Source organism: Emydura macquarii, unplaced genomic scaffold (assembly GCF_026122565.2).
Source record: "Emydura macquarii macquarii isolate MOO-44397 ecotype Brisbane River unplaced genomic scaffold, CSIRO-AGI_Emac_v2 contig_3019, whole genome shotgun sequence".
Lineage (NCBI taxonomy): Eukaryota > Metazoa > Chordata > Testudines > Chelidae > Emydura > Emydura macquarii.
Window position 1 is genome coordinate 6,240,153 of NW_027133156.1, and position 21,342 is coordinate 6,261,494.

Here is a 21,342-nt window from a genome sequence, read left to right on the forward strand (position 1 = left end):
CACAGCCTGGCAGTTGCCCGTGTGTGAATGACGGGGGTTAGGCTGTTCTCTGAACAGCCTGGCGCCCGGCTCAGCGTGCACGGGGCGGCAGTGCGTGCCTGTGAGTGACTGCGGAGAGGTGGTGCGTGCGACAGGCTGGGGGCACACACAGTGTGGCGGTTGCCTGTGTGTGAATGACGGGTTAGGCTGTGAAGGGCCTGGCTCACTGTGGCAGTGCCTGGCTGTGAGTGACCGGGGGCGGGGTGGAGGCTGTGGTTTGACTGCTCTGGCAGCGGCTCGGGGTGCACAGTGTGGCGGGGGTGGGCGGTGCGTGGTGCACAGGGCGCGGGGGTGCCGGCTAGCCGGGGCAGGGTGCACGGCCCTGCCTGTGCGCGCAGCGCTGCGCGGCGCTGCCTGTCTGACTGACCGGCGCAGCGCGGCGAGGCGGGCCCGCCCGGCTGTGTCAGGTGACTCGGGTCACGCAGTCGCGCCTCTCGCTCGCTCTCTCCCCGGGGAGGACGGGACGCGGGGCTCTGGCTGCTGCTGCGGCGGGGGCGGCTGCAAGGGTCCGAGCACCGGGCAGCCCGGGGGAAGGGGCTCGGGGCTCGAGTCGGAAGGAACCTCCCGCGGCAGCGGCCGGGGTCGGCGGCGATGAGCCAGGTGCCGAGGAAGCCGCCGCCGGAGGAGGAGGAAGAGGAGGAGGAGGAGGAAGATGAGCTTGTTGGGCTCGCGGACTACGGGCCCGGGCCCGAGTCCCTCTCGGATGGAGACCCGGAGAGCGGCGCCGACGAAGCGTGTGAGTCTCCCGCCGTGCCGAGCCTGCGGGGCCGGGAGCGGAGCTGAGCTGAGTGGGGGGCAGGGGCAGGCACTGTGGGGTGGGGGGAGAGACGATGGGGCAAGACTGGGGCTGGCTGTGTGGGGAGGAGGGGGCTGGCACTGTGGGGTGGGGGGAGGAGTAGGGTGCAAGGCAGGGGCTGGCTGTGTGGGGAGGAGGGGGGCTGGCACTGTGGGGTGGGGGGAGAGAGGATGGGCAAGGGAAGGGCTGGCTGTGTGGGGAGGAGAGGGCCTGGCACTGTGGGTGGGAGGGACTGGGGATGTGGCAAGGCAGGGGATGACTGTGGGAAGGGGGTTGAGGGTGATTGGCGCTGTATGGAGAAGTCGGGGCAGGTGCTGGGGGTCTGGGGGTGGGGATGGGCTAGGGTGGGGAAGGGAAGGGGTTGGCTTTATGGGGATTGGGGAAGGTCTTTCTCTGGGGTTTGGGGGATAGAATAAAGCCAAGGATTGACTGGAGAGGGGGCAGGGGCTGGCAGGATTGGAGCTGTGGGGAGGGAAGGCAGTTTGGGGATGAGGGGCTGGCCCTGGGTGTGGGGGGATGGGGTAAGGCAAGGGCTAAGTGTGGGGGGAGGGGGAAGAGGCTGGCTCTTTGGGAATAAGGGAAGGGGCTGGCTCTGGGGATGGGATAAAGGCAGGGGTTCGCTGTGTGGGGGATGGGATGGGATAGGATTTGGCGATGGGGGGTATATAGGATGGGGTAGGATATGACCATGTATGAATAAGTGGAACAGGGAGGGGGCAAGGCAGGGCTTGACTGAGTTTTATGGTGATTTGGGATGGGAAAGGAGGCAGCGAGCTGGTCTAGCTATGTGTGCAGAGGGGAGAGGAGTGCAGAACAGCCTGGGTGAGAGAGGGAGTGTGAAGGTGGGTGAGGTTAGCTGGGAAGGTCAGGACTGTTTTGGGAGGGTATAGGTACACTGAGTAGGGAGATAGGGCAGTGATCACCATATAGTGCGTGGGGGTGGGAGGGTGAGCAAGTGTGAGCGTGTCAAAGTTGGCTCTGGTGTGGGGTAAGAGGGGGAATGTATAAGGAATAGAGAGAGAGCAGTGCAGAGAGTCATATATGCATTAGGAAGTATGAACAGGAATGGACGGAGGGACAGGGGGACTCAGGTGGGAGAAGGAGAGCAGCACTGGTTGTGTGTTGAGGAAGGGGAGAGGAGATGTCCTAGTGGGAATAGGAGACATCCAAACAGAAAAAAATCTCCATATAGTACTTTCCATGTCTTTTGCGGTGAACGTTTTCCATGTACAATATGAATGGAGATGGCTTTGTGATGTTTCTTTAGAGTGCGAAGAGGTGGGGAGACAGATGTCAGGCTATAAAAGGCAACAGCAAGCAGAGAGCTCTGTATCCAGGGCTGCTCCGCAGCTGTGCACGTCAGTCCCAGATTTCCAGGCTCTGCTTAAATGTCTGTGTGACCATATGCTTATACATGTTGCTGTGGGTGCCTGCATTGTTATTTGCTTATATCCATCAGTTCATGTGGAGGCAACAGAGATGCTAAGAAACAAATGCTTGTTGGGAAATACAGTCTTATTCAGTAAAAAGAAGTAGGCGAGGTCAACACCTGTTGCTTTCACTCAGAATGTACACTATTTTTTCTTTGAAATACTGTTACATTTTACAAAGGAGCTTGGAGAACACTGAATATTTCAGGAGGTTGCTTTTTAAGAACATAATGCAAAGCCAGATATTTCAAAGAGACTCTGACCATTTCATTTGTATGTTGGAACCTTCCTTGCTCAGGAACCAATACTGGCTACAAGTTATTACAATAGTTTCCATGAGTTTCTCAGATGAATAAAGTTGCTTGCTTGAGTGTTTTGAAGGATTGAGCCCTGAAGGCCTAACTTTGGTGTACAGATTGACATGTTGTAGGTATTACTCAGATTTTTAAGTGGTTTTAAAAGCAGTAAGGGATTTTTCTGTATTATGTGTTTATATTTTTAAACTACTTATTTATTTAGAAAGTTTTAACAAGTTACAAATCTTTGTCATGTAAATATAAGAAACACAATAATCAATTACAACAGTTAGCTTTTGTTTAAAGAGAGAGTATGCAGGAATATAATCAAATTTTTCTGTTTAACAGGGTGTTACCATATTACAGAGTGAGTATCAGCTATGTCATTTCTAGTGATTTTATTAAATTGTGTGAAATCTCTGCATACACCTTTAACAGACCAGGTGTGTCTATCAAATGTCAATATTCAAAAAAATTGGACAGATATACTAGTGTTTTTGCAAGTGAATGTACTTTGTCTGAGTATTGAATAAAATTCAACCATGTCTGTTTTGCTGGGTACACAATTTGTGTGTTAATTTTTCCATCACTATATCCTCCAATATTTTTTGAAGCATTCCTCCATATTTGGACCATTTTTCTTTTTACAATGAGAGGCTATCAACAGCGAAGCAGCTACTAGCAGATGAGAAATTAATTCTTCATTTCTTTTTGTGCGACTGTGTCCACTAGGAAGCCCCAGAATGATTACCAAAGGATCATTTGGTAATAAATATCCAACAGTTTGTGATATTTGACTACGGATTGCATCCCAGTACTCTAATGACTGGACATCTCCAGCATACATGCATAAAATCTGCTTCACTAGTTTCTCCAATATTTATCCCCATAAAATCTCTCTCTTTTTTAACCTGATTGGTGACAGTATTTTAAATTTTTTTTTTTTTTTTGTATTGTTGCTGGTCTTCTTTTCCAGATCAAACCACTTTTCTCTGGGGGTAATTCGTCTATCCACATCCTTTTCCCAACGTGTCATACATGAACACTTTCTTATTAGGAAAGCCATCTGCAGAGATTAATATAAATTAGTTATAATTTTTTGTTCCCTAATTGACAGCATGCTTATTTTTAAATAACTCTACATTAGAATAGGGTTTGTTCGCTCACACTTGCTGTAGATGAATAATCCAAAGAAGAGAATGGTGATTATTTCTCAGTATATCTTTGCTGTCACTTCAGCAGTTTAAAAAAAAAAAAAAACCCTCTGGAAAACTCTTTTTCCTCATAGCATAGTAATATATTTAATAGATGAAAATATCTGAAGGAGGCAAAAGGATCGAGGGAGGAAATCTCCATGAGGATCCCTTATGGAGTTTGTCCCCTATTGTTCCTTCAGGGGTTCCGTTTTTCCCTTGAATGAGCCATGAGACCATCTTCCAAACCGGCTCTCTGGAATCCACAGGTGGATAGGGCAATTCATCTAGAGGTTCTATGCCTCAATGCAGGCTCTAGCCCCCAAAAGCTCCCTTGGAAGTTCAGTGGATCTGGGCTGCCTGTTGCTTCTGAAACCTGCAGAGGGCAGAGTCTCCATAGGGAGCCTGGAGCTGTGTTATCTCTTCTACGTAACTTTCATTGGGCTGGAGGGAAAGATGTATTTCTCACCCCCTTGGCTTACTCAGGCTCTCCTTCCCTTCCCCGGCACCCCTGGAGCAAATTCAAAGACCAGTGTCACGGATCCCTCCTTCCCATGAAAGAGGAGTGGGGGAAGATCAATACATGGCAGGTTACCTCTTCGTGGATATGGTGGGGCAGAGGTACAACTCAGACTAATAACTTTTGGAGAAAGTTATGATTGTACATGCACAGGGAGTTTCTGAATATACTGTGGATCACCTACCAAGACTAGTAGTCACTTGCCTCTTGCCTAAACACTGGAAAATGTTAGTGCATAAAACACAACAACCTTTCAGCTTTCCACATATAATCATTCTTTGTTCTTCCATTCAAGGACCTCAAAGCACTTAATTTTTGTAAAGCCTCACAACCCACCAGAGATGTATGTAATAAAAATCTTCTCACTTGCAGATGGGAAATTGTACTACAAAGCACCTACATGACTGGCCCAAAGTCATACAGGAGTTTGAGGTCAGATCTGGTGGGTCTGTGACAGAACCCAGATCTTCTGATTATCAATTTGTTCTTTAGCCACAAGAATATTTTCCTTCCCTTTTCTTTCACCCAAAAAACACTTGTGTGTATGTAACTTCGCTAATTGAACAGCTTTCTCATTTGCACATAACTCTTATCTGTTAACAGATGGCTTGAGCCCAAAGAGGTAACACTAAGGGTTTCAATGCATATATTCTGTCAGAGAGATGCTATGGTGGCACACCATAGTATATCAAAAGGTTACATTAACGGCAACAGAAGCACAATAAAGGGCATTGGCCTGAATGCACATGGGATGGGAGTTTGGGAGAGGTAATTTCTCTTTGCCCAATTAGTAAAGTTCATATCAGTAGAAAAACCGATGTAGTTATTCACATTAGAGAGACAAAAACATCAGGTGTGTGTGTATTTAAATTAAAACTGGGACTTGGGAATGTTGTTAATGCGTCAATAACATCATGTGCAGAGTAAACTGGAAAAGACTTTTAATTCACTGCTTTTTGTCTGATACTGTTTATTGAGGTAGTTAGCATCTAGCTCCTTTGTCTCCTACATGGTTTATAAACTAAAGCCCTGATCCTGAAAAGGGATCTGCAAACCAGACCCTTACTCTATGTGATGACCTCTTCACTTCAAGTCATGTAACATACCTGTGAAATAGGTAAGGGCTATATTGTAATTATCTTTCCCACTGTTGGGGTGGGACACAGGCTAGGGACTTAGAGGTCTATTTGAAAGAAACCTATAAAGCATGGAGAAACCTATAAAGCTTTAAGAGGAGCATCTCCAGTAATGTGAGGGAGCTAATATGATATAGGCTATGTACTGCCTTCACGAGTTGAGTACAGTAATGGCTACGTACTCGTCTCAATGATTATAAACTTCTCTGAGCAAGGCTTTTGTTTTGCTTTTTCTCTATAACACAATGTGTACACCAGTGGCACCACATAAATATGTGCAAAATTACTGTTGATACCTGAATTCTGTCATGGCCTGAGGGCATCTGCGCTGTGTAGGAGAGTGCTTCTGAATAGGTTATGTTTTGCACAAAATTTGATTTGTGAGTACTTCTGAAGGGTGCACTATTTAACTAGCATGACTTCTGCCATCTGGATTTTTATGGTTGCAGATGAAAATTAAGTTAAAGGATCATGCTGACCTGCATTGGAAACAGTTGACATCTTTACGACTTGGGCTATATGTAAAACTGACTTTTATAAACATTAGCCTTTTAAATAAGAAATATCAATAATTATACTAATTTTATTCTGTAAAGAGAATGGATTTTTTTCCCACTATCAGAGTAGAAATATGTACATTAAGGTTTGTCATCTCATAACTACAATTCAGTAGCCTAGTCTGGAAAGTTGTAGTGACGCATCTACAGGCATTTCTGTGGCAAGCTGGGGAGGGACTTGTCATGCACTCAACAAAAGAATGTGGGCGGACAATGTATCTTCCCATTCCTCTACATATAAGGACATCTCTAATCTTCTCAAAGGAAAATGCTCTAGCAATTCTGCCATTTAGTAATAGGTCTGAAAATGTAATTTATCTGTCTCCATCTCTGAAACTTGCAAAATAAGAAAGCTAAATTGCAGTCCTAAAAGCAAGAGAGTTCACGTCAATTGTACTTGTTAGTAATTCTGACACTTGAAACTGGTTTTTTTTTCTAAGTATGGTTTTAAGATTAAGCAGTCTTTTTTTTTTTTTTTTTTTTTTCCTAGCAAGCAATTAGGATTCTAGAAAAAGTGTAGTAGTTTGGCAAAGTTTACCTAACATGACAATTCATTTAAAAAATTCAAGTGATTAAGAATAATGGTTTTTGGACAACGTACATTTAAAAACATTTTTGAAACATGCAAAAAAGCACAAACTAGAAGGAAAGCTTTAATTCAAAGTGTTTTTATTAAATAAATCATCAAACAGGTTTTCACTTATGATCAAGACAGTTCCCAAAGTGCCTTCTATGGGTATACTGTAATTAAAGCCCTGCAAATCTGTGGCTATCCACTTTATATCTGCAGATATCTGCCGGACCACATTTGCAGATTGCGGATCGGATGCAGATAGAAATTTTGTATCTCCTCTGGGCTCTAACTGTAATTAAAAACCTGTGGCTGGCCCTTGCCTAGTGACTTGTGCTCGTGGGTTCGAACTAAGGGGCTGTTTAATTGTGGTGTAGATGTTCATGCTCGTGCTGGTGCCTACGGTCTGGGACCCTGAGATGTGGCAGGGCCTCAGAGCTCAGGTTGCAGCCCAAGCCTGAATATCTACACCAAAAATAAATAACCCCTTAACCCCAAGCTCTGCGAGCCTGAGTCAGTTGGCACAGGCCAGCTGTGGCTATGTAATTGCAGTATAGACATACCATAAACATACACATTGATGTGACTACTGTATATTTGGGAGAAGTAGGACTCTTTCAAACACCTTTTCTTTTTCTTTTCAAGAAAAAAAACAAATTATGAAGTACCAGAACTTTGGTTTGTTTTGTCCACAAGACATCACAACACCATGCTAAGGCAGTGGTTTGTTATTCATGAAGAAGGATGAGGTCCCTTCCCTTCTTCCCAATACAGAGTTGCCTACACCAGTTTCTGCAGCAACTATGTTTTTCTTGGAGGGCTTTCATCCATGTAGATCCAACCTGACACTGTTTAACTTGTGATATCTAATGGGATCATAGTACAAGGTGGTATAGGTGCAGGCCTTTTAAATGTTATCAAAAATCCTGGGATTCAGGAGTTACAGCATCGTCATCTGCACTTCACTTCAACCATTCTGATAACATTGTCACAATCAATGGCTGCCTAGGTTATCTGCTCTTGAGCCAGTAGGTGGTGCCAATGTGATGCTCTGTACCAATACAGACAAGATATTAGTTCCCTTGATATAACACTTGAGTAATTAACGCAAGGCGCACAACAGGGTATGTACTACGTTTTTTTACGTGCCTGATGTGCACACGCCTGAGCATGTGTAAATCAAGTAACATATCCAATTTCTGGAAGACCATATAGGCTTGATGACAACACTTTAAATAGGTGAAATTCACCCCAATGTAGAGAATCCATACTACTTCAGCCCTCTTAGGTTCTTGTGCAGGTCTCCCTGCACTGGCATGAATTTTTCCCTCATGCAAACAAAACATCAATTTATGTAGCATTAGTCATCAAGAGGTGCCTGTACTTAACTTTTAATAGTATTTCACTTTGAATAAATACAGTTGTGTAGAAGTATATAAAAGTACTTTATAATTATATCCAGTACCATCTTTCAGCCTAAGGTCTCAAAGCATTATAAAAACTTATAAGCCTCATCTACATACAGTAAATAACTAACTAATAAATAACTATTTTGGTTACCCAATCTAATTTACTGAAAAAGTTAAATTGTTTTGCCCCTTTGTGTGGATACAGTTATACCAGTAAAGACAACGAGAGTTCTGTGGCACTTTAAAGACTAACAAATTTAATATTTGTAGACATGAGCTTTCGAGAGACTTAGCTCTCTTCTTCAGATGCAGTAATACAGAAAATAGGTAACACAGAGGTATCTTATAGGTATCTAGGTGCATTGAGAACAATGGGGGAGGTGGAGTCCAGTACTTAAGACCTAATGACGACCATTGAGTAGGAGGTGAGAATGGGTGAACAAAGTAATTTACCTTTGGTAGTGAGATAGCCATTCCAAGTCTCTGTTTAAACCCAGTTTGAATGTGTCAAGTTTGCAGATCATTTCTAATTCAGCAGTTTCTCTTTGAAGTCTGTTTTTGGAGTTTTTTTGGAGAAGTACAGCAACTTGCAGGTCAGAGACAGAATGCCCTGGGGAATTAAAGTGTTCTCCCACTGGTTTATGGATGTTGTTATTTTTTATGTCTGATTTGTGTCCATTTATCCTTGTGCGTAGTGATAGTCCAGTTTGACCAATGTACATGGCAGAGGGGCATTGCTGGCACAACCTGAAGCAAATACTCACCAACAACCATACACCCTACAAAAAATCCTACCCAGGGACCTATCCCTGCAACAAACCCCGTTGTCAGCTCTGCCCACACATCGTCTCTAATGACATCATCACTGGTCCTAACCACAACAATCACACCATAAGGGGCTCATTCACCTACATATCCACTAATGTTATATATGCCATCATGTGCCAGCAATAATCCTTGTGATTGGATAAAGAGAAATTAGGTTATTTTAAAAAAACATTTTAAAACGTATTTCAAGTTGAACTAGACTATAAAAGGACAGTGACATTAGAATCACATTGTTGAATGCTGTTCTTAATTCTTTTGCATAGAAATTCAGGGAAGATCACTAGGCAAGTCCTTTTTGAGTCTGTGTCAAGATCCTCAAAATTATCCCTCTTAAATCAAAATGACATAAATGGAGGCTAAATTGCAGCATGGTAATCCCTTTCTCTTTGCATCACTAATGGGATCATCTTTATCTACCTACATCAGTACTGTGACAATCTGTCTCTGGTGTTATTTTTGAATGCTATGACTATTAACAGACTATTAACATGCCTGCACATATCACACATACATACATATAGTCAGTTTAAAAAAAAATAAAACCAAATAAGAAAGAAGCAAATCGTTTAAAACAAAGCATTAATCCAAAAAGAGATGCTTCTAACATTTATTTGATAGTTACTATGCATCACAGCTGTGGATGGAAGGACTGAGTCATAAAATGAGAATGCAATAGAAAGTGATATGGGTTTGTTTTTTTTAAATTTGAGCTGCAGTGGCAGGTGTTATAAGAATGAAGACTTTTAGGCTAGAACTATGAACAATAACTCCCGCACACCAAAAACTACCTGATAATTTTATTATCTCTAATTCTTTTGCAGTTTATGAGAGGCTCTCGGATCTCCAGCTCATTCACATGTATCTGAGGTTATAGTGCATATTAAAGTCTGAGTGAAAAGAAACTCTTTGGGCAGATGCCTATTATCTAAAGACAGGGTATAATAGGTGTGTAAAATAAGCAATAAGTAGATGAGATAACAATAATAGAAGCGTGTTTCATCATATATTGGCTTTATACCTATGAACAGACCTAATCAACAGTAATAGCAACCTGCTACCTACTGAACCATTTTCAGTCAGCAGTGACTTGTAGGCGTTGTCTTAGAGGTGCCTTTTTAGGAAAGAGCTGAAGGAGAGTAAGGGGGTATCTGTATGGATTTTGACAAGGAATCTTTCCCAGGTGTATGGATAAGTATAAGAGAAAGTGTGAAGAGAAGCAGATAAGCAGGTGATGAAAACTGGCATCCTTGGCAGAACAAAGGCAGGGATTTACTTCATGATAGAACAATTAATTATGTAGTTCTAAATAGTGAATGGCCATTAAAAAAACAAGGAAAAAGTTTGTATTTGATGGAGGGAGAGCCAATGGAGGAACTTGAAAAGGGGAGTAACATAGTTGGAATGATGAGCCAGGTGCATTCTTCATCTTCTTTCAGATGAGAAGAAGTAGGTTCACAAACAGTAGTTAGGAGGGAGAAGAAGTTTTATTTTAAGTATCTTTCTTTCCACTTTCTGAGGCTGGCATTTGTAGTGCAGATGCAGATGTAAATGCAGGTAAAATAAAGTAGTGCAATTCACATTGTAAAATGTAAGTAAATATAAAATGCATATAATATAGTATTTAATATAAATACAACTGTTCTAATTTATCCCTGCTAGAGTGTATCATTCTCCTCATTGTGTGGTTTATTCAGTTCTGGATTTCAGTGACCCCTTCACTACTGAAGTTAAGCCAAGAATCCTACTCATGGGACTGAGAAGAAGTGGCAAGTCTTCCATTCAGAAAGTTGTCTTTCACAAAATGTCTCCAAATGAAACCCTTTTCTTGGAGAGCACTAACAAGATCTGCAGAGAGGATGTTTCCAACAGCTCCTTTGTTAACTTTCAGATATGGGACTTTCCTGGGCAAATTGACTTCTTTGACCCTACATTTGACTATGAGATGATTTTCAGAGGCACTGGAGCACTGATATTTGTCATAGATTCTCAGGTAAAGAGAAAGTTATAAGGGTGGTTTTTGGGCCAGCTGTTTGGCAAATGGAATGGCGAACACAGACACAGTAAAATTTTCAACAGCACCTAAGTAATTTAGAGCCTAAGTCCTATTGACTTTTAATGGGACACAAGTGCTTTTGAAGACTTTAACCACTAATTAAATTAAGTTGGCAGAGTTGGTTATTTTTTAACCTCTTTTTTGCAAATAAAGGTTCAAAACCTAGTTCTAATTTTTATTTTAAATGCAAAAATAACAAGTCTGCTTTGAAGTCTCTGGTTCCTTGCATGGACCTGCTAGTGATGACAATTGGACTTCTCTGCAGAGATAGGCCTTTATTTATGATCTCAGAACTTTAAAACAATGGAATTTTGAACTGTAGAAGTATTTGCAACTATCTTATAAAACTTAGCTTTTGTCTCATGACTGTTTGTCATAGGGTTGAGTTTTATTTTTCCATTATTAGGATGATTATATGGAGGCTTTGGCTAGGTTGCATCTCACTGTGACCAGGGCTTATAAAGTGAATCCAGACATCAACTTTGAAATATTTATTCATAAAGTGGATGGTTTGTCTGATGATCACAAGATTGAAACCCAAAGAGACATTCATCAGAGGGCAAATGATGATCTTGCAGATGCTGGATTGGAGAAACTTCACCTCAGGTAAGAGAAGCAACCATGCACAGAGTTTGCTGGAAAAGAATAAGAGCCATGTTTAATACTAAAGCCAGAAACCATAGCAGCCTATTTGACAGTTTATTGCTTTCTAATCTATGGAAGTAGCAGACAACAAAAATTTGTTTGATATGAATATTAAGGGAAAAGGTAATGCCTGTGACTAGATTATTCAGTCTGTAGAAAAAGCAGGTTATCTTAGTTCCAGAGGGGTAGCCGTGTTAGTCTGTATATAGCAAAAACAACGAGAGTCCTGTAGCGCTTTAAAAACTAACAAATTTAATTTCTGCAAATATAAGCTTTCGTGGGCTTTAACCCACTTCGTCAGACGTAAGGAATAGAAATCAAATAGGGGGTATATGTGTATATATATACCCCCTATTTGATTTCTATTCCTTACGTCTGACGAAGTGAGTTACAGCCCATGAAAACTTATGTCTGCAGAAATTAAATTTGTTAGTCTTTAAACTGCTACAGGACTCTCGTTTCAGGTTATTTTAGCACTTCAACAAACTGGGAGCTACAGGACATTTGAAACTTTAATGCTGTCCTTGGGACTTGTAGTGAAGTAAAAAATGCCATCATAATGGATGAAGTGCTTTACAAACTTGCTAATTCATAGAATAACTAAGCACTTTGGTGGCATCTTTCCTTTGTTAATCTGATCCATACTATTTTCAAGATGTACAGCAGGACATAAAAACTACTGTATGTAGTGTTGCTCTCCTGATATACAGAAAATGCTTTCCAGAGGATATTGAAGTGGGAATTATATCACTAAATTCTCTATTTAGCACAGTTTTGCAGTATTTATGATTTAATGTTTTCATATTGTGTACTGATTTAGTATTAGTTGGGGTTGGTCCTGCTTTGAGCAGGGGGTTGGACTAGATGACCTCCTGAGGTCCCTTCCAACCCTAGTCTTCTATGTTTCTATGATATAGTCATGCTAAATATAGCCCTGAAAATGTATGTAATTGTTTTAAATTTTGACTTCAGTTTGTTGAAGAACTGTGTTTGAGACACATTATGCAACTTTTGATCACAAGGGGAAAATACATAACTTCAAGTACTTGGTGTGTGAAAATATCTTACATGCTCATTATGAAAGTTACAGAATGTTCCTCTTTTACGGCTAAAAGGAAAATGTGCTGACATTTTTTCCAGCTTTTATCTGACAAGCATATATGATCATTCTATATTTGAAGCATTTAGCAAAGTGGTACAGAAACTGATTCCACAGCTCCCAACACTGGAAAACCTACTTAACATCTTTATCTCAGTAAGTACTTTCTAGATTTTTGCTTACAACTGATTGTGTACAAGAAAACTTGTGATTTATTCTATAACATCTCAATTCTAAAAGCTGTTGAGTGCCTTTTGAGAGATGCTGTGTGCATGCCCAATTTAAAGTGAAGTCAGTGGGAGTTGAGGGTTCTCTAACTCATGCAAGATTTGAGCCCAAATGCTGCAAGATTTACAGAACAGTGTACCTGTATTTTTTCTAAACTGAAAATATTTCAAGATTGTCAAATTATTTTTCAAGGTTAGATGGCACACAGAGTGAGCAAACAGTCAGCCCTCTTCTGTTTAAGCATTGGTTACAGTATGACAAAGGTCTGTGTGGTATGGCTTCTGTTTGTTTTTAAATAGCGCTTGACATGTAAGTCCAGAAGGGATCATTGTGATCATCTAATCTCACCTGCTGCATAACTTAGGCCATAGGACTACTCTGAATTAATTCCTGTTAGAACTAGAGCATATCTTTTAGAAAAATATATAGTCTTGATTTAAAAATTGCCAGTGATTGGGAATCCACCACAGTCCTTGGTAAGTTGTTCCAACAGTTAATTACTCTCACTGTTAAATCTGTGTCTGATTTCTTATCTGAATTTGTGTAACTTCAACTTCCAGCTTTTGAAACTTGTTCTATCCTAGTCCATTACTTCGAGAACAAACATTAATTAACTGATCTTCCAACAAACTAATAGGGTGGCTAAGACTTTACAATTTGACAGGATGAGATGAGAAAACTGACACAGAAGTTAGGTGAGCTAATGAAGCTATGTCCAGAGATACTGGACTGCTTAGCAATGAACGCCCAGTCCCAATCTCCCATTATCAAAGAAAGTGATTGGAAAGGTGGTGGTGGTTCAGTTACAGAGGCACTTGAACAACACTACTGGGCATTGTACAAAATCTAAGACAGATAGCAGTATAGCCGTGTCCTGAGTAGGTTCTCATTTGGGCGACAGCCTTCATTGGTGTTGACTCATGCCAGTCATTAAGAAACAGGGTCATAAACAATTTTATATTGGTATCAATTGGCTGTTCTGGAACTAGCAGAGAGATTGTAATGAACCGTCATGGAGCTCTTAAGATGATTGACCAAAGGCTATTTCTTCAGTAACTCTGGGATGTTGCTGGTATGTCTGGAGATGCCGTGTAGGTGTTTTAATCATGCCTAGAATAGGTAGTGATGAACAGTTGGTAGTGATGAACAATTCTTTATCAAGGCCTTGAAAAACATTGTCCTTGAAGGATGTATTATATCTCCCATATTGCGCAGGACATATTCTTGCCAAGGAGGCTTGTGCAACTCATAAATACAGGGTAAAGAATAATCAGTATGTCACTGACATACAACTGCCTATCTCTTGCCCTATGCACCTAGTAAGCCCTGTAAGAACATATGAACAGCACTGTCAGTGTGATGGCTCAGAACTACCTTATCTTCAGTCTTGGGAAAATCAGTCTTACTCCTGGATAGAAGTAATCAGCTCACAAAGTTAAGAGGCTTGTTCTTCCTTAACTTCAGAGATGATAAATCAGGTTAAGAATCCTGATATCAGTTTTTATCAGGCTTTTTCCATAGGAAGCCATGTGTTGGAGATGATGGATATTTTTTCAGTTGAACAATATGTACAGGTTATGTTTTCATTTATCCCATGAAGACCTGCTAACAGCAATAGTGATCTATTGTTGTAATCACTCCGGGGGGAACATAATAGCAATGTCTCTTTAACTTTCAAGCAATGCACTAAATACTTCGTTGAATGTACAAATGTAAAGATAAAACAGGAATTTCTAACATGCCAGGTTAAGTGGTTTGTTTCATTCTCACAACCTAACTTACATATACTATAATCCACAGTTTCTCAACCTGTGGTACACGTGCCCCCAGGGGTACATGAGACACAGGCAGGGGGTACCTGGGGAAAAACAGAGTGAAGGGGAGACAGGCGGCAGCTGCTAACTTCTGGGGAAACCGCTTCCCGTCCGGTCGCAGCTTCCAGCGGTCAGCCTCACTTCAATCCCTGGAAAAATCATGGAGCAGGTCCTTAAGGAATCCATTTTAAGGCACTTGGAAGAGAGGAAGGTGATCAGGAACAGTCAACACGGATTCACCAAGGGAAAGTCATGCCTGACCAACCTGATTGCTTTCTATGAGGAGGTGACTGGCTCTGTGGATGTAGGGAAGGCGGTGGATGTGATATACCTTGACTTTAGCAAAGCTTTTGATACTGTCTCTCACAGTATTCCTATCAGCAAGTTAAAGAAGTATGGGTTGGATGAATGGACTATAAAATGGATAGAGAACTGGCTAGAGCATAGGGCTCAACGAGTAGTGATCAATGGCTCCGTGTCTAGCTGGCAACCGGTCACAAGCGGAGTTCCCCAGGGGTCGGTCCTGGGGCCGGTTTTGTTCAACATCTTTATTAATGATCTGGAGGATGCGGTAGATTGCACCCTCAGCAAGTTTGCGGATGACACTAAGCTGGGGGGAGTGGTAGATACCCTGGAAGGTAGGAATAGGATACAGAAGGACCTAAACAAACTGGAGGATTGGGCCAAAAGAAATCTAATGAGGTTCAACAAAGAAAAGTGCAGAGACCTCCACTTAGGAAGGAAGAATCCCATGCACAGCTATAGATTGGGGACCGACGAGCTAGGCAGCAGCTCTGCAGAAAAGGACCTGGGGGTAACAGTGGATAAAAAGCTGGATATGAGTCAGCAGTGTGCCCTGGTTGTCAAGAAGGCTAATAGCATATTGGGCTGCATTAGGGGGGGCATTGCCAGCAGGTCACGGGAAGTGATTATTCCCCTCTATTCGGCGTTGGTGAGGCCGCATTTAGAATATTGTGTCCAGTTTTGGACCCCTCACTACAAAAAGGATGTGGACAAGTTGGAGAGAGTCCAGCGGAGGGCAACAAAAATGATTAGGGGGCTGGAGCACAGGACTTATGAGGAGAGGCTGAGGGAACTGGGCTTGTGTAGTCTGCAAAAGAGAAGAATGAGGGGGGAATTTGATAGCGGCCTTTAACTACCTGAAAGGGGGTTCCAGGGAGGATGGGGCTAGGCTGTTCTCGGTGATGGTAGATGACAGAACAAGGAGCAACGGTCTCAAGTTGCAGGGTGGGAGGTCTAGGTTGGACATTAGGAAAAAGTTTTTCACTAGGAGGATGGTGAAGCACTGGAGTGGGTTACCTAGAGACGTGGTGGAATCTCCATATTTAGAGTTTTTTAAGCTGAGGCTTGACAAAGCCCTGGCTAGGATGATATAGCTGAAGTTAGTCCTGCTTTGAGCAGGGGGTTGGACTAGATGACCTCCTGAGGTCCCTTCCAACTCTAATATTCTATGATTCTATGATTCTTGGGGGAGGCGGGTGGCAGCCACCCACTTCTTGCCAGGTCCCAGCTCTGAGCTGGGAGGCAGGCGGAAGCTCCCCGCTTCCCGCCTGGTCACAGCTCCCAGCTGGGAGGCAGGCAGCAGGGGGAGGTGGGCAGCAGCCCCCTGCTTCCCGCTGGGTCCCAGCTCCTAAGTGGGAGCCTGGTGGCAGCCTCCTGTGTCTTGTGAGCTGGGCTCACAGCTGGATGACAGCCACCTGTGCCCCGGCTCCAAGCCGAGGGACAGCCTCCAGCGCCCCGGCTTGAAGACGGGCAGCAGCTGCCTGCCCTCATCCCTGGGTCCCAGCTGTCCCAGCCGTGGCTCCCAGCTCGGATTGGGTGGCAGTTGCCCATCTCCTGGGCTGGCAGGTAGGCGGCAGCTGCCTGCAACTTGCCCAGGTGGCAGCCCCCTTCTCTGGCTCAAAGCCCCAGTGCCAAGAAAACTTGTCAATTTCACTGCTGCAGCTGAGCAGTGAAATTGACAACTATGACAGCCCCAGATTTTACCAGATATCCTCTTTTCCTCTCTCTCTCTCTCACTCGCCCTCCTTCCCTGTCTCTCTTTTACCCCTTCCTCCTCTCAAATCTAAGGCAAAAAATTTGACACAGCACTTTATATTTCCCAGCATTTGGCATGCTGCTCAAAGCCTCCTAGTTTTAGCCATGTAGCCTGATTTTAATTGTATCAATATTGAATAGGGTTATAGGTTTGCCAATTGATCTGATTAGAGGATCGTGAGGTTTGCGTCCTAAGCAGGCTCCAGAAGAATTTATAAGGACTCTTGGGGGTACCACAGGAATATTTCAATGATAACCAAATTTGTATAATTTTATAATTTATTAAGATAACATACTTGGATTCCTACCCCAGAATAGTGGGGTACCCACATGTCATAGGCTGGCAGGTTCATGTATATTAATGAGATATCCTCATCACTTATCAGAAATTTCCATGATCTCACCTTTGCCCTTTTGACCCTCTGTGGGTTTTGTGGTATATTTGTTTTTCTGACAGGAAAAGGGTCCCGAGTCTTATGATGTATTGGTTAATACCTGACATCACCCCTTTCAACATCTAGGTCAAAAGTCCTGAGGAAATCTACTCATCTTGCTTAATTATTTATACCATATATGTCTTGTTTTTGCTATACTTTCAACACTTATTCCCAAATGTGTGTATGATGATTATGTAGCTGTTACACAGGATATGGCCTGTATGTTACCTTGCGTTACAACACAAATAAAATATATCACTCTATTATAATCACACAATCATACTTAAATCTTATAAGAAAAGATATATCCATATAGAATGCAAGCAAGCAGGATAGTTTTATAGGCTACAGCCAACATCACCTCTAGCCCGAGTACATACTTGAGTTGTGCACCCCTGCTGTAAAGGTGGTAACCCTACCCACACTAGATCTGACATCTGTCATATCACGGCCTTGTATACTCAGCCCTTCTTCCAACATATGGCTCACATTAGTCTGTAAATATAAAATCCAGTGGAAAATTGAGCGTTGGGGTACTTCTTAAAATTTTCAGAGTTAAGCGGTACTTGCTACTTAAAAGGTTGAAAAACACTTCTATAGTCTGATGAATAAGGAGATGATTCTGTTACAGAGATCACGGAAGTCATGGATTCCGTGACTTTCCAGGACCTCCATGGCTACTTCTGGGGCAGGGCAGCCAGCGCCAGACAGCCGATGGGTGGCTAGCCCTGGGGCGCCACTGAACAGCTGAACACCCCTACCCCCTGGGGCTCTAGCTGTCATTCCTCCCCTTCAACCTTCCCCCCCCACCCTGCATTATTTTTAGTAAAATCACAGGCTCTGTGAATTTTTGTTTATTGCCCATGACCTGTCTGTGACTTTTACTAAAAATAACTGTGACAAAAATCTTAACCTGACTGATGAATAAGATGAGTAGAATTATCAAGTGCCTGAGTGCAATTTCCAAAAGTAGTTTAGGGTAGGTCCACACAGCAACTAGACCCATGGCTGTCCCATACCAAATGACTTGGGCTCACAGAGCTCGGGCTGTGGGGCTGTTTCACAGCTGTGTAGACATCTGGGCTCATGCCAGAGCCCAGGCTCTTGGACCCTACAAAGTGGGAGGATCTCAGAGCTCAAGCTCCAACCTGAGCCCTGAAGTCTACAGAGCAGTGAAACAACCCCACAGCCCAAGCCCCACCAGCCCGAGCCAGTTGGCATGGGCCAGCTATGGGTTTTTCTTTTCTGTGTAGACATACTGCTAGGCACTTGGTAACCTAAGTCTCATTGGAAGTGAATGAGATTTAGGCTCCTAAGCCACTTAGGCACTTTTCAAAATTTTAATTGATATCTATAAAAATTTAAAAGTAAATATTCCCCATTTTTGCAAAAATTTATTCTGTTAAACCAGTTGCCTATATAAAGACATGTACATGTTACCAAACCAAAGATTTAGCTTGGTAGGTAGGAAATCTTTCACTTTAAAATACATCAATTAGATGTTGATGGCTCTAACACCTGCTGATGAAAGTGAAGTTTTCATTAGGAAACTTTAAAGATGAAAAAGGCTAAAATTTATTTTTAAATTAAATTTATTGTAGAGAAGCTTAAACTGGTGATTTTAATCACTTTAGTTTAATTGATTCATCCTAGCTTCCTTTTGAAATTCTGTGCATCTCTCTATATTACTTCTTCCTCCTATTTCTCTTTCCTACTTGTGTATCATCACTCTGCCCGATTTGTTTAATATGTTTACTTTTAATGTGTTTACATTTTAAAATATATTTAGAAACTAGTTTTATGTTGTACAGCTATGGTGACCAGATGTCTTGATATTCAGGGCTTTGTCTTATATAGGCACCTGTTACTCTCCACCCTGTCCCAATTTTTCACACTTGCAGTCGGGTCACCCAATGTATATATAGTACCTTTGCTTTGTCTGTGAAGTGTTATGGGGTACTCTGAAAACAATAAAAGAAACCTTATTTAGATGTGGGCCCAAACTAGCATCACAGATACACATCCTTGAAACCTCTGTGCTGATTTTTTATTTTTTTTGAGGTAAAACAAACCTGACTCTCACTTTCTTAAAAGCAAAACAGTACATAAGGCACAATCCCATCAAAATCTGTGAGTGTGTTGCCATTTTTTTCAACAAGGGCAAGATTGAGCCAATGATATTTCAATCATTTTTCATACATTTTCCTAAAAAGTAACAGAATGCTGATACTCTATGCACTTCCTATTATTACTGGAATATTTTAGGGAATTGCCTTATTACGTTTCTATACCTTACCTGACTAAGTAATAATATATAAAGATATTGATCCTTCTTTTTTCATATTTTTGTACTTGTGTGTGTATATTCTTTTTTTACTCTCACTAATTTTATCTGAGCAATTTCCTCTTTCCTTCTGAAGGCTCTCATCAACCCTCTTCTTTCTCCATTAAAGGTATACTGAGATATATGAAAAAGCATGTTTCTAAAAGTCAGATTTTTCTTAACTCTGTTGATTATGCTGTCTTAGATGATAAAACTCTTAAGATTTTAAAACTCTAGATTTATTTATCGATATGATCTTTCTTTACTGTTTGTATCTCTCACACTTGAAAATACAAAATAGATTAGTCATTTTCATTCTTGTTTATAGAACTTTTCTAGTCAGTTTCATATTCAACTCATGAATGAAACTACAATGTTTGAGTTTCAGACACTTCAGGGTACTAAAATAATAGGGGAATTAAAATAATAATTTTCATTGAAATTAAAAACTTGTGTTTTGTAACTGTTTTTATAAACCCTTAATTTTGAAATGAATTTTATTTGACAACATCTGCTGAAGTACTAGAGGAATTTTTGTGTCAGTGAGTTAAAAAAAATCACACAAAGGTCATTTTGGTCAGATATGACAGTAGAATATTATTTTTTGTTCTTGGGTTTTGAGGAATAATAAGATACCCAGAGTGTATAGTCTGTACATTTAAATAATTAATTACTAAAGGGTATTATTAAGAACAATCTGTGGAGTATATTTTTCCACTGAAATAAAAGAAATTCATGCCCATGACACCTATTATTACTGATGGGAGTTCCCAGGATTAGTTTCCTTTGTGTTGATAGATGAATTAGAGTCCTTTAAAGTTAAGCTGCTCAAAATGTTACGGGCTATTATACCCTGGTCTGAAATCCCTTAATTCCTGGAAATGGAAGAAAGGTGGCAGGAAAGGTCACTTTAATTTGTAAATGTTTGTTAAATCGTTCTTTTGAAAGAAAACAGTACTGAGTGAAATGATTGTTAACTGAGTTTGTTTGAACTATAAAAACTGTTCATTAGAGGTTTTCAAGGCTTCTGATAGAATTACTGAATTTCTGTAGTAACAGTTCAGAACCATATTAAGAAGAAAGTCCGAGTATGGGTACTGCCTATCTGAAACCTGCTTTGATTGGTCGGACAAAGTTGCCTCTCCTTCTGGATGTTCCTTTTCTGGGGAGCACTTGGCAATTTTGGCCTGATCAACACTGAGAATTTGCCCTTCATTTCAGCCACTGGTGCAAATCCTATTGTAAACAGGCAAAGCTACTATTTGCAGTGGAGCTTACTTCTGCATGAAACCTGGGTAAACGACACTGGCACAAATCATGCCTTAAAGCAGTTTAATTTATCTAAATTGGGAGTTTACACTAGTGCAGCTATGCTCATAGCTGGCCCCCAAGTACTGAAAATAGGGCAAATCCCTAGTGTAGACAAAGCCTTAATAAGTATGCCAGGGAGATGGGAGCAGGGCTATCACCATTGGCCAGCATCAGCATTACCATCACTTTCATGGCTGTTACCATTACCACCATAATCTGGAACCCAAAAGATGTACTTACTGGTCCTTCTGTTTCCTGATCTGCAAAGATGTTTTGGGCAACCAAGATGAGGAGGGGAAACCAAATGACATCACAATTTGCATGGTTGTATTCTGAACAACTCTTTGCGAAGAGAACCTATGGTTCCTGCTACCCCATCCCCGTGTGTCAATTCCCCTCTCCCCCCATGTCTTGCTCCTCCTACCTCTTTCCTATCCCTCATTTTGCTTTTTGTCATAGCCAGCCACAAAAGATTTGCATTTGTGGCAATACTCTGACCAGTGTGGCATGCTAAAAGCAAGACCCGAGCAGCCTGATCTGTGTAAAAAAGATTTCCCTCCTAGTATTGGCCAGTATTAAATAAGAGCAACCTACCCAAA

At 41.7% G+C, this 21,342-nt stretch overlaps 1 protein-coding gene across 2 annotated transcripts in view; it reads left to right on the forward strand.

The window, feature by feature from the left end:
- Nucleotides 1-494: 494 nt before the first annotated feature.
- RRAGD (Ras related GTP binding D) overlaps nt 495-21,342 on the forward strand; it is a 32,857-nt gene continuing 12,009 nt past the window's right edge. The window contains exons 1-4 of one of the 2 annotated variants that reach the window (XM_067530014.1): nt 495-775; nt 10,470-10,765; nt 11,235-11,434; nt 12,614-12,728. In XM_067530014.1, coding sequence (XP_067386115.1) covers nt 631-775; nt 10,470-10,765; nt 11,235-11,434; nt 12,614-12,728 — 756 coding nt within the window. In that variant the 5' untranslated portion in view covers nt 495-630. The remainder of the gene's footprint in view (nt 776-10,469; nt 10,766-11,234; nt 11,435-12,613; nt 12,729-21,342) is intronic. The other variant, XM_067530013.1, reaches the window with a different exon arrangement.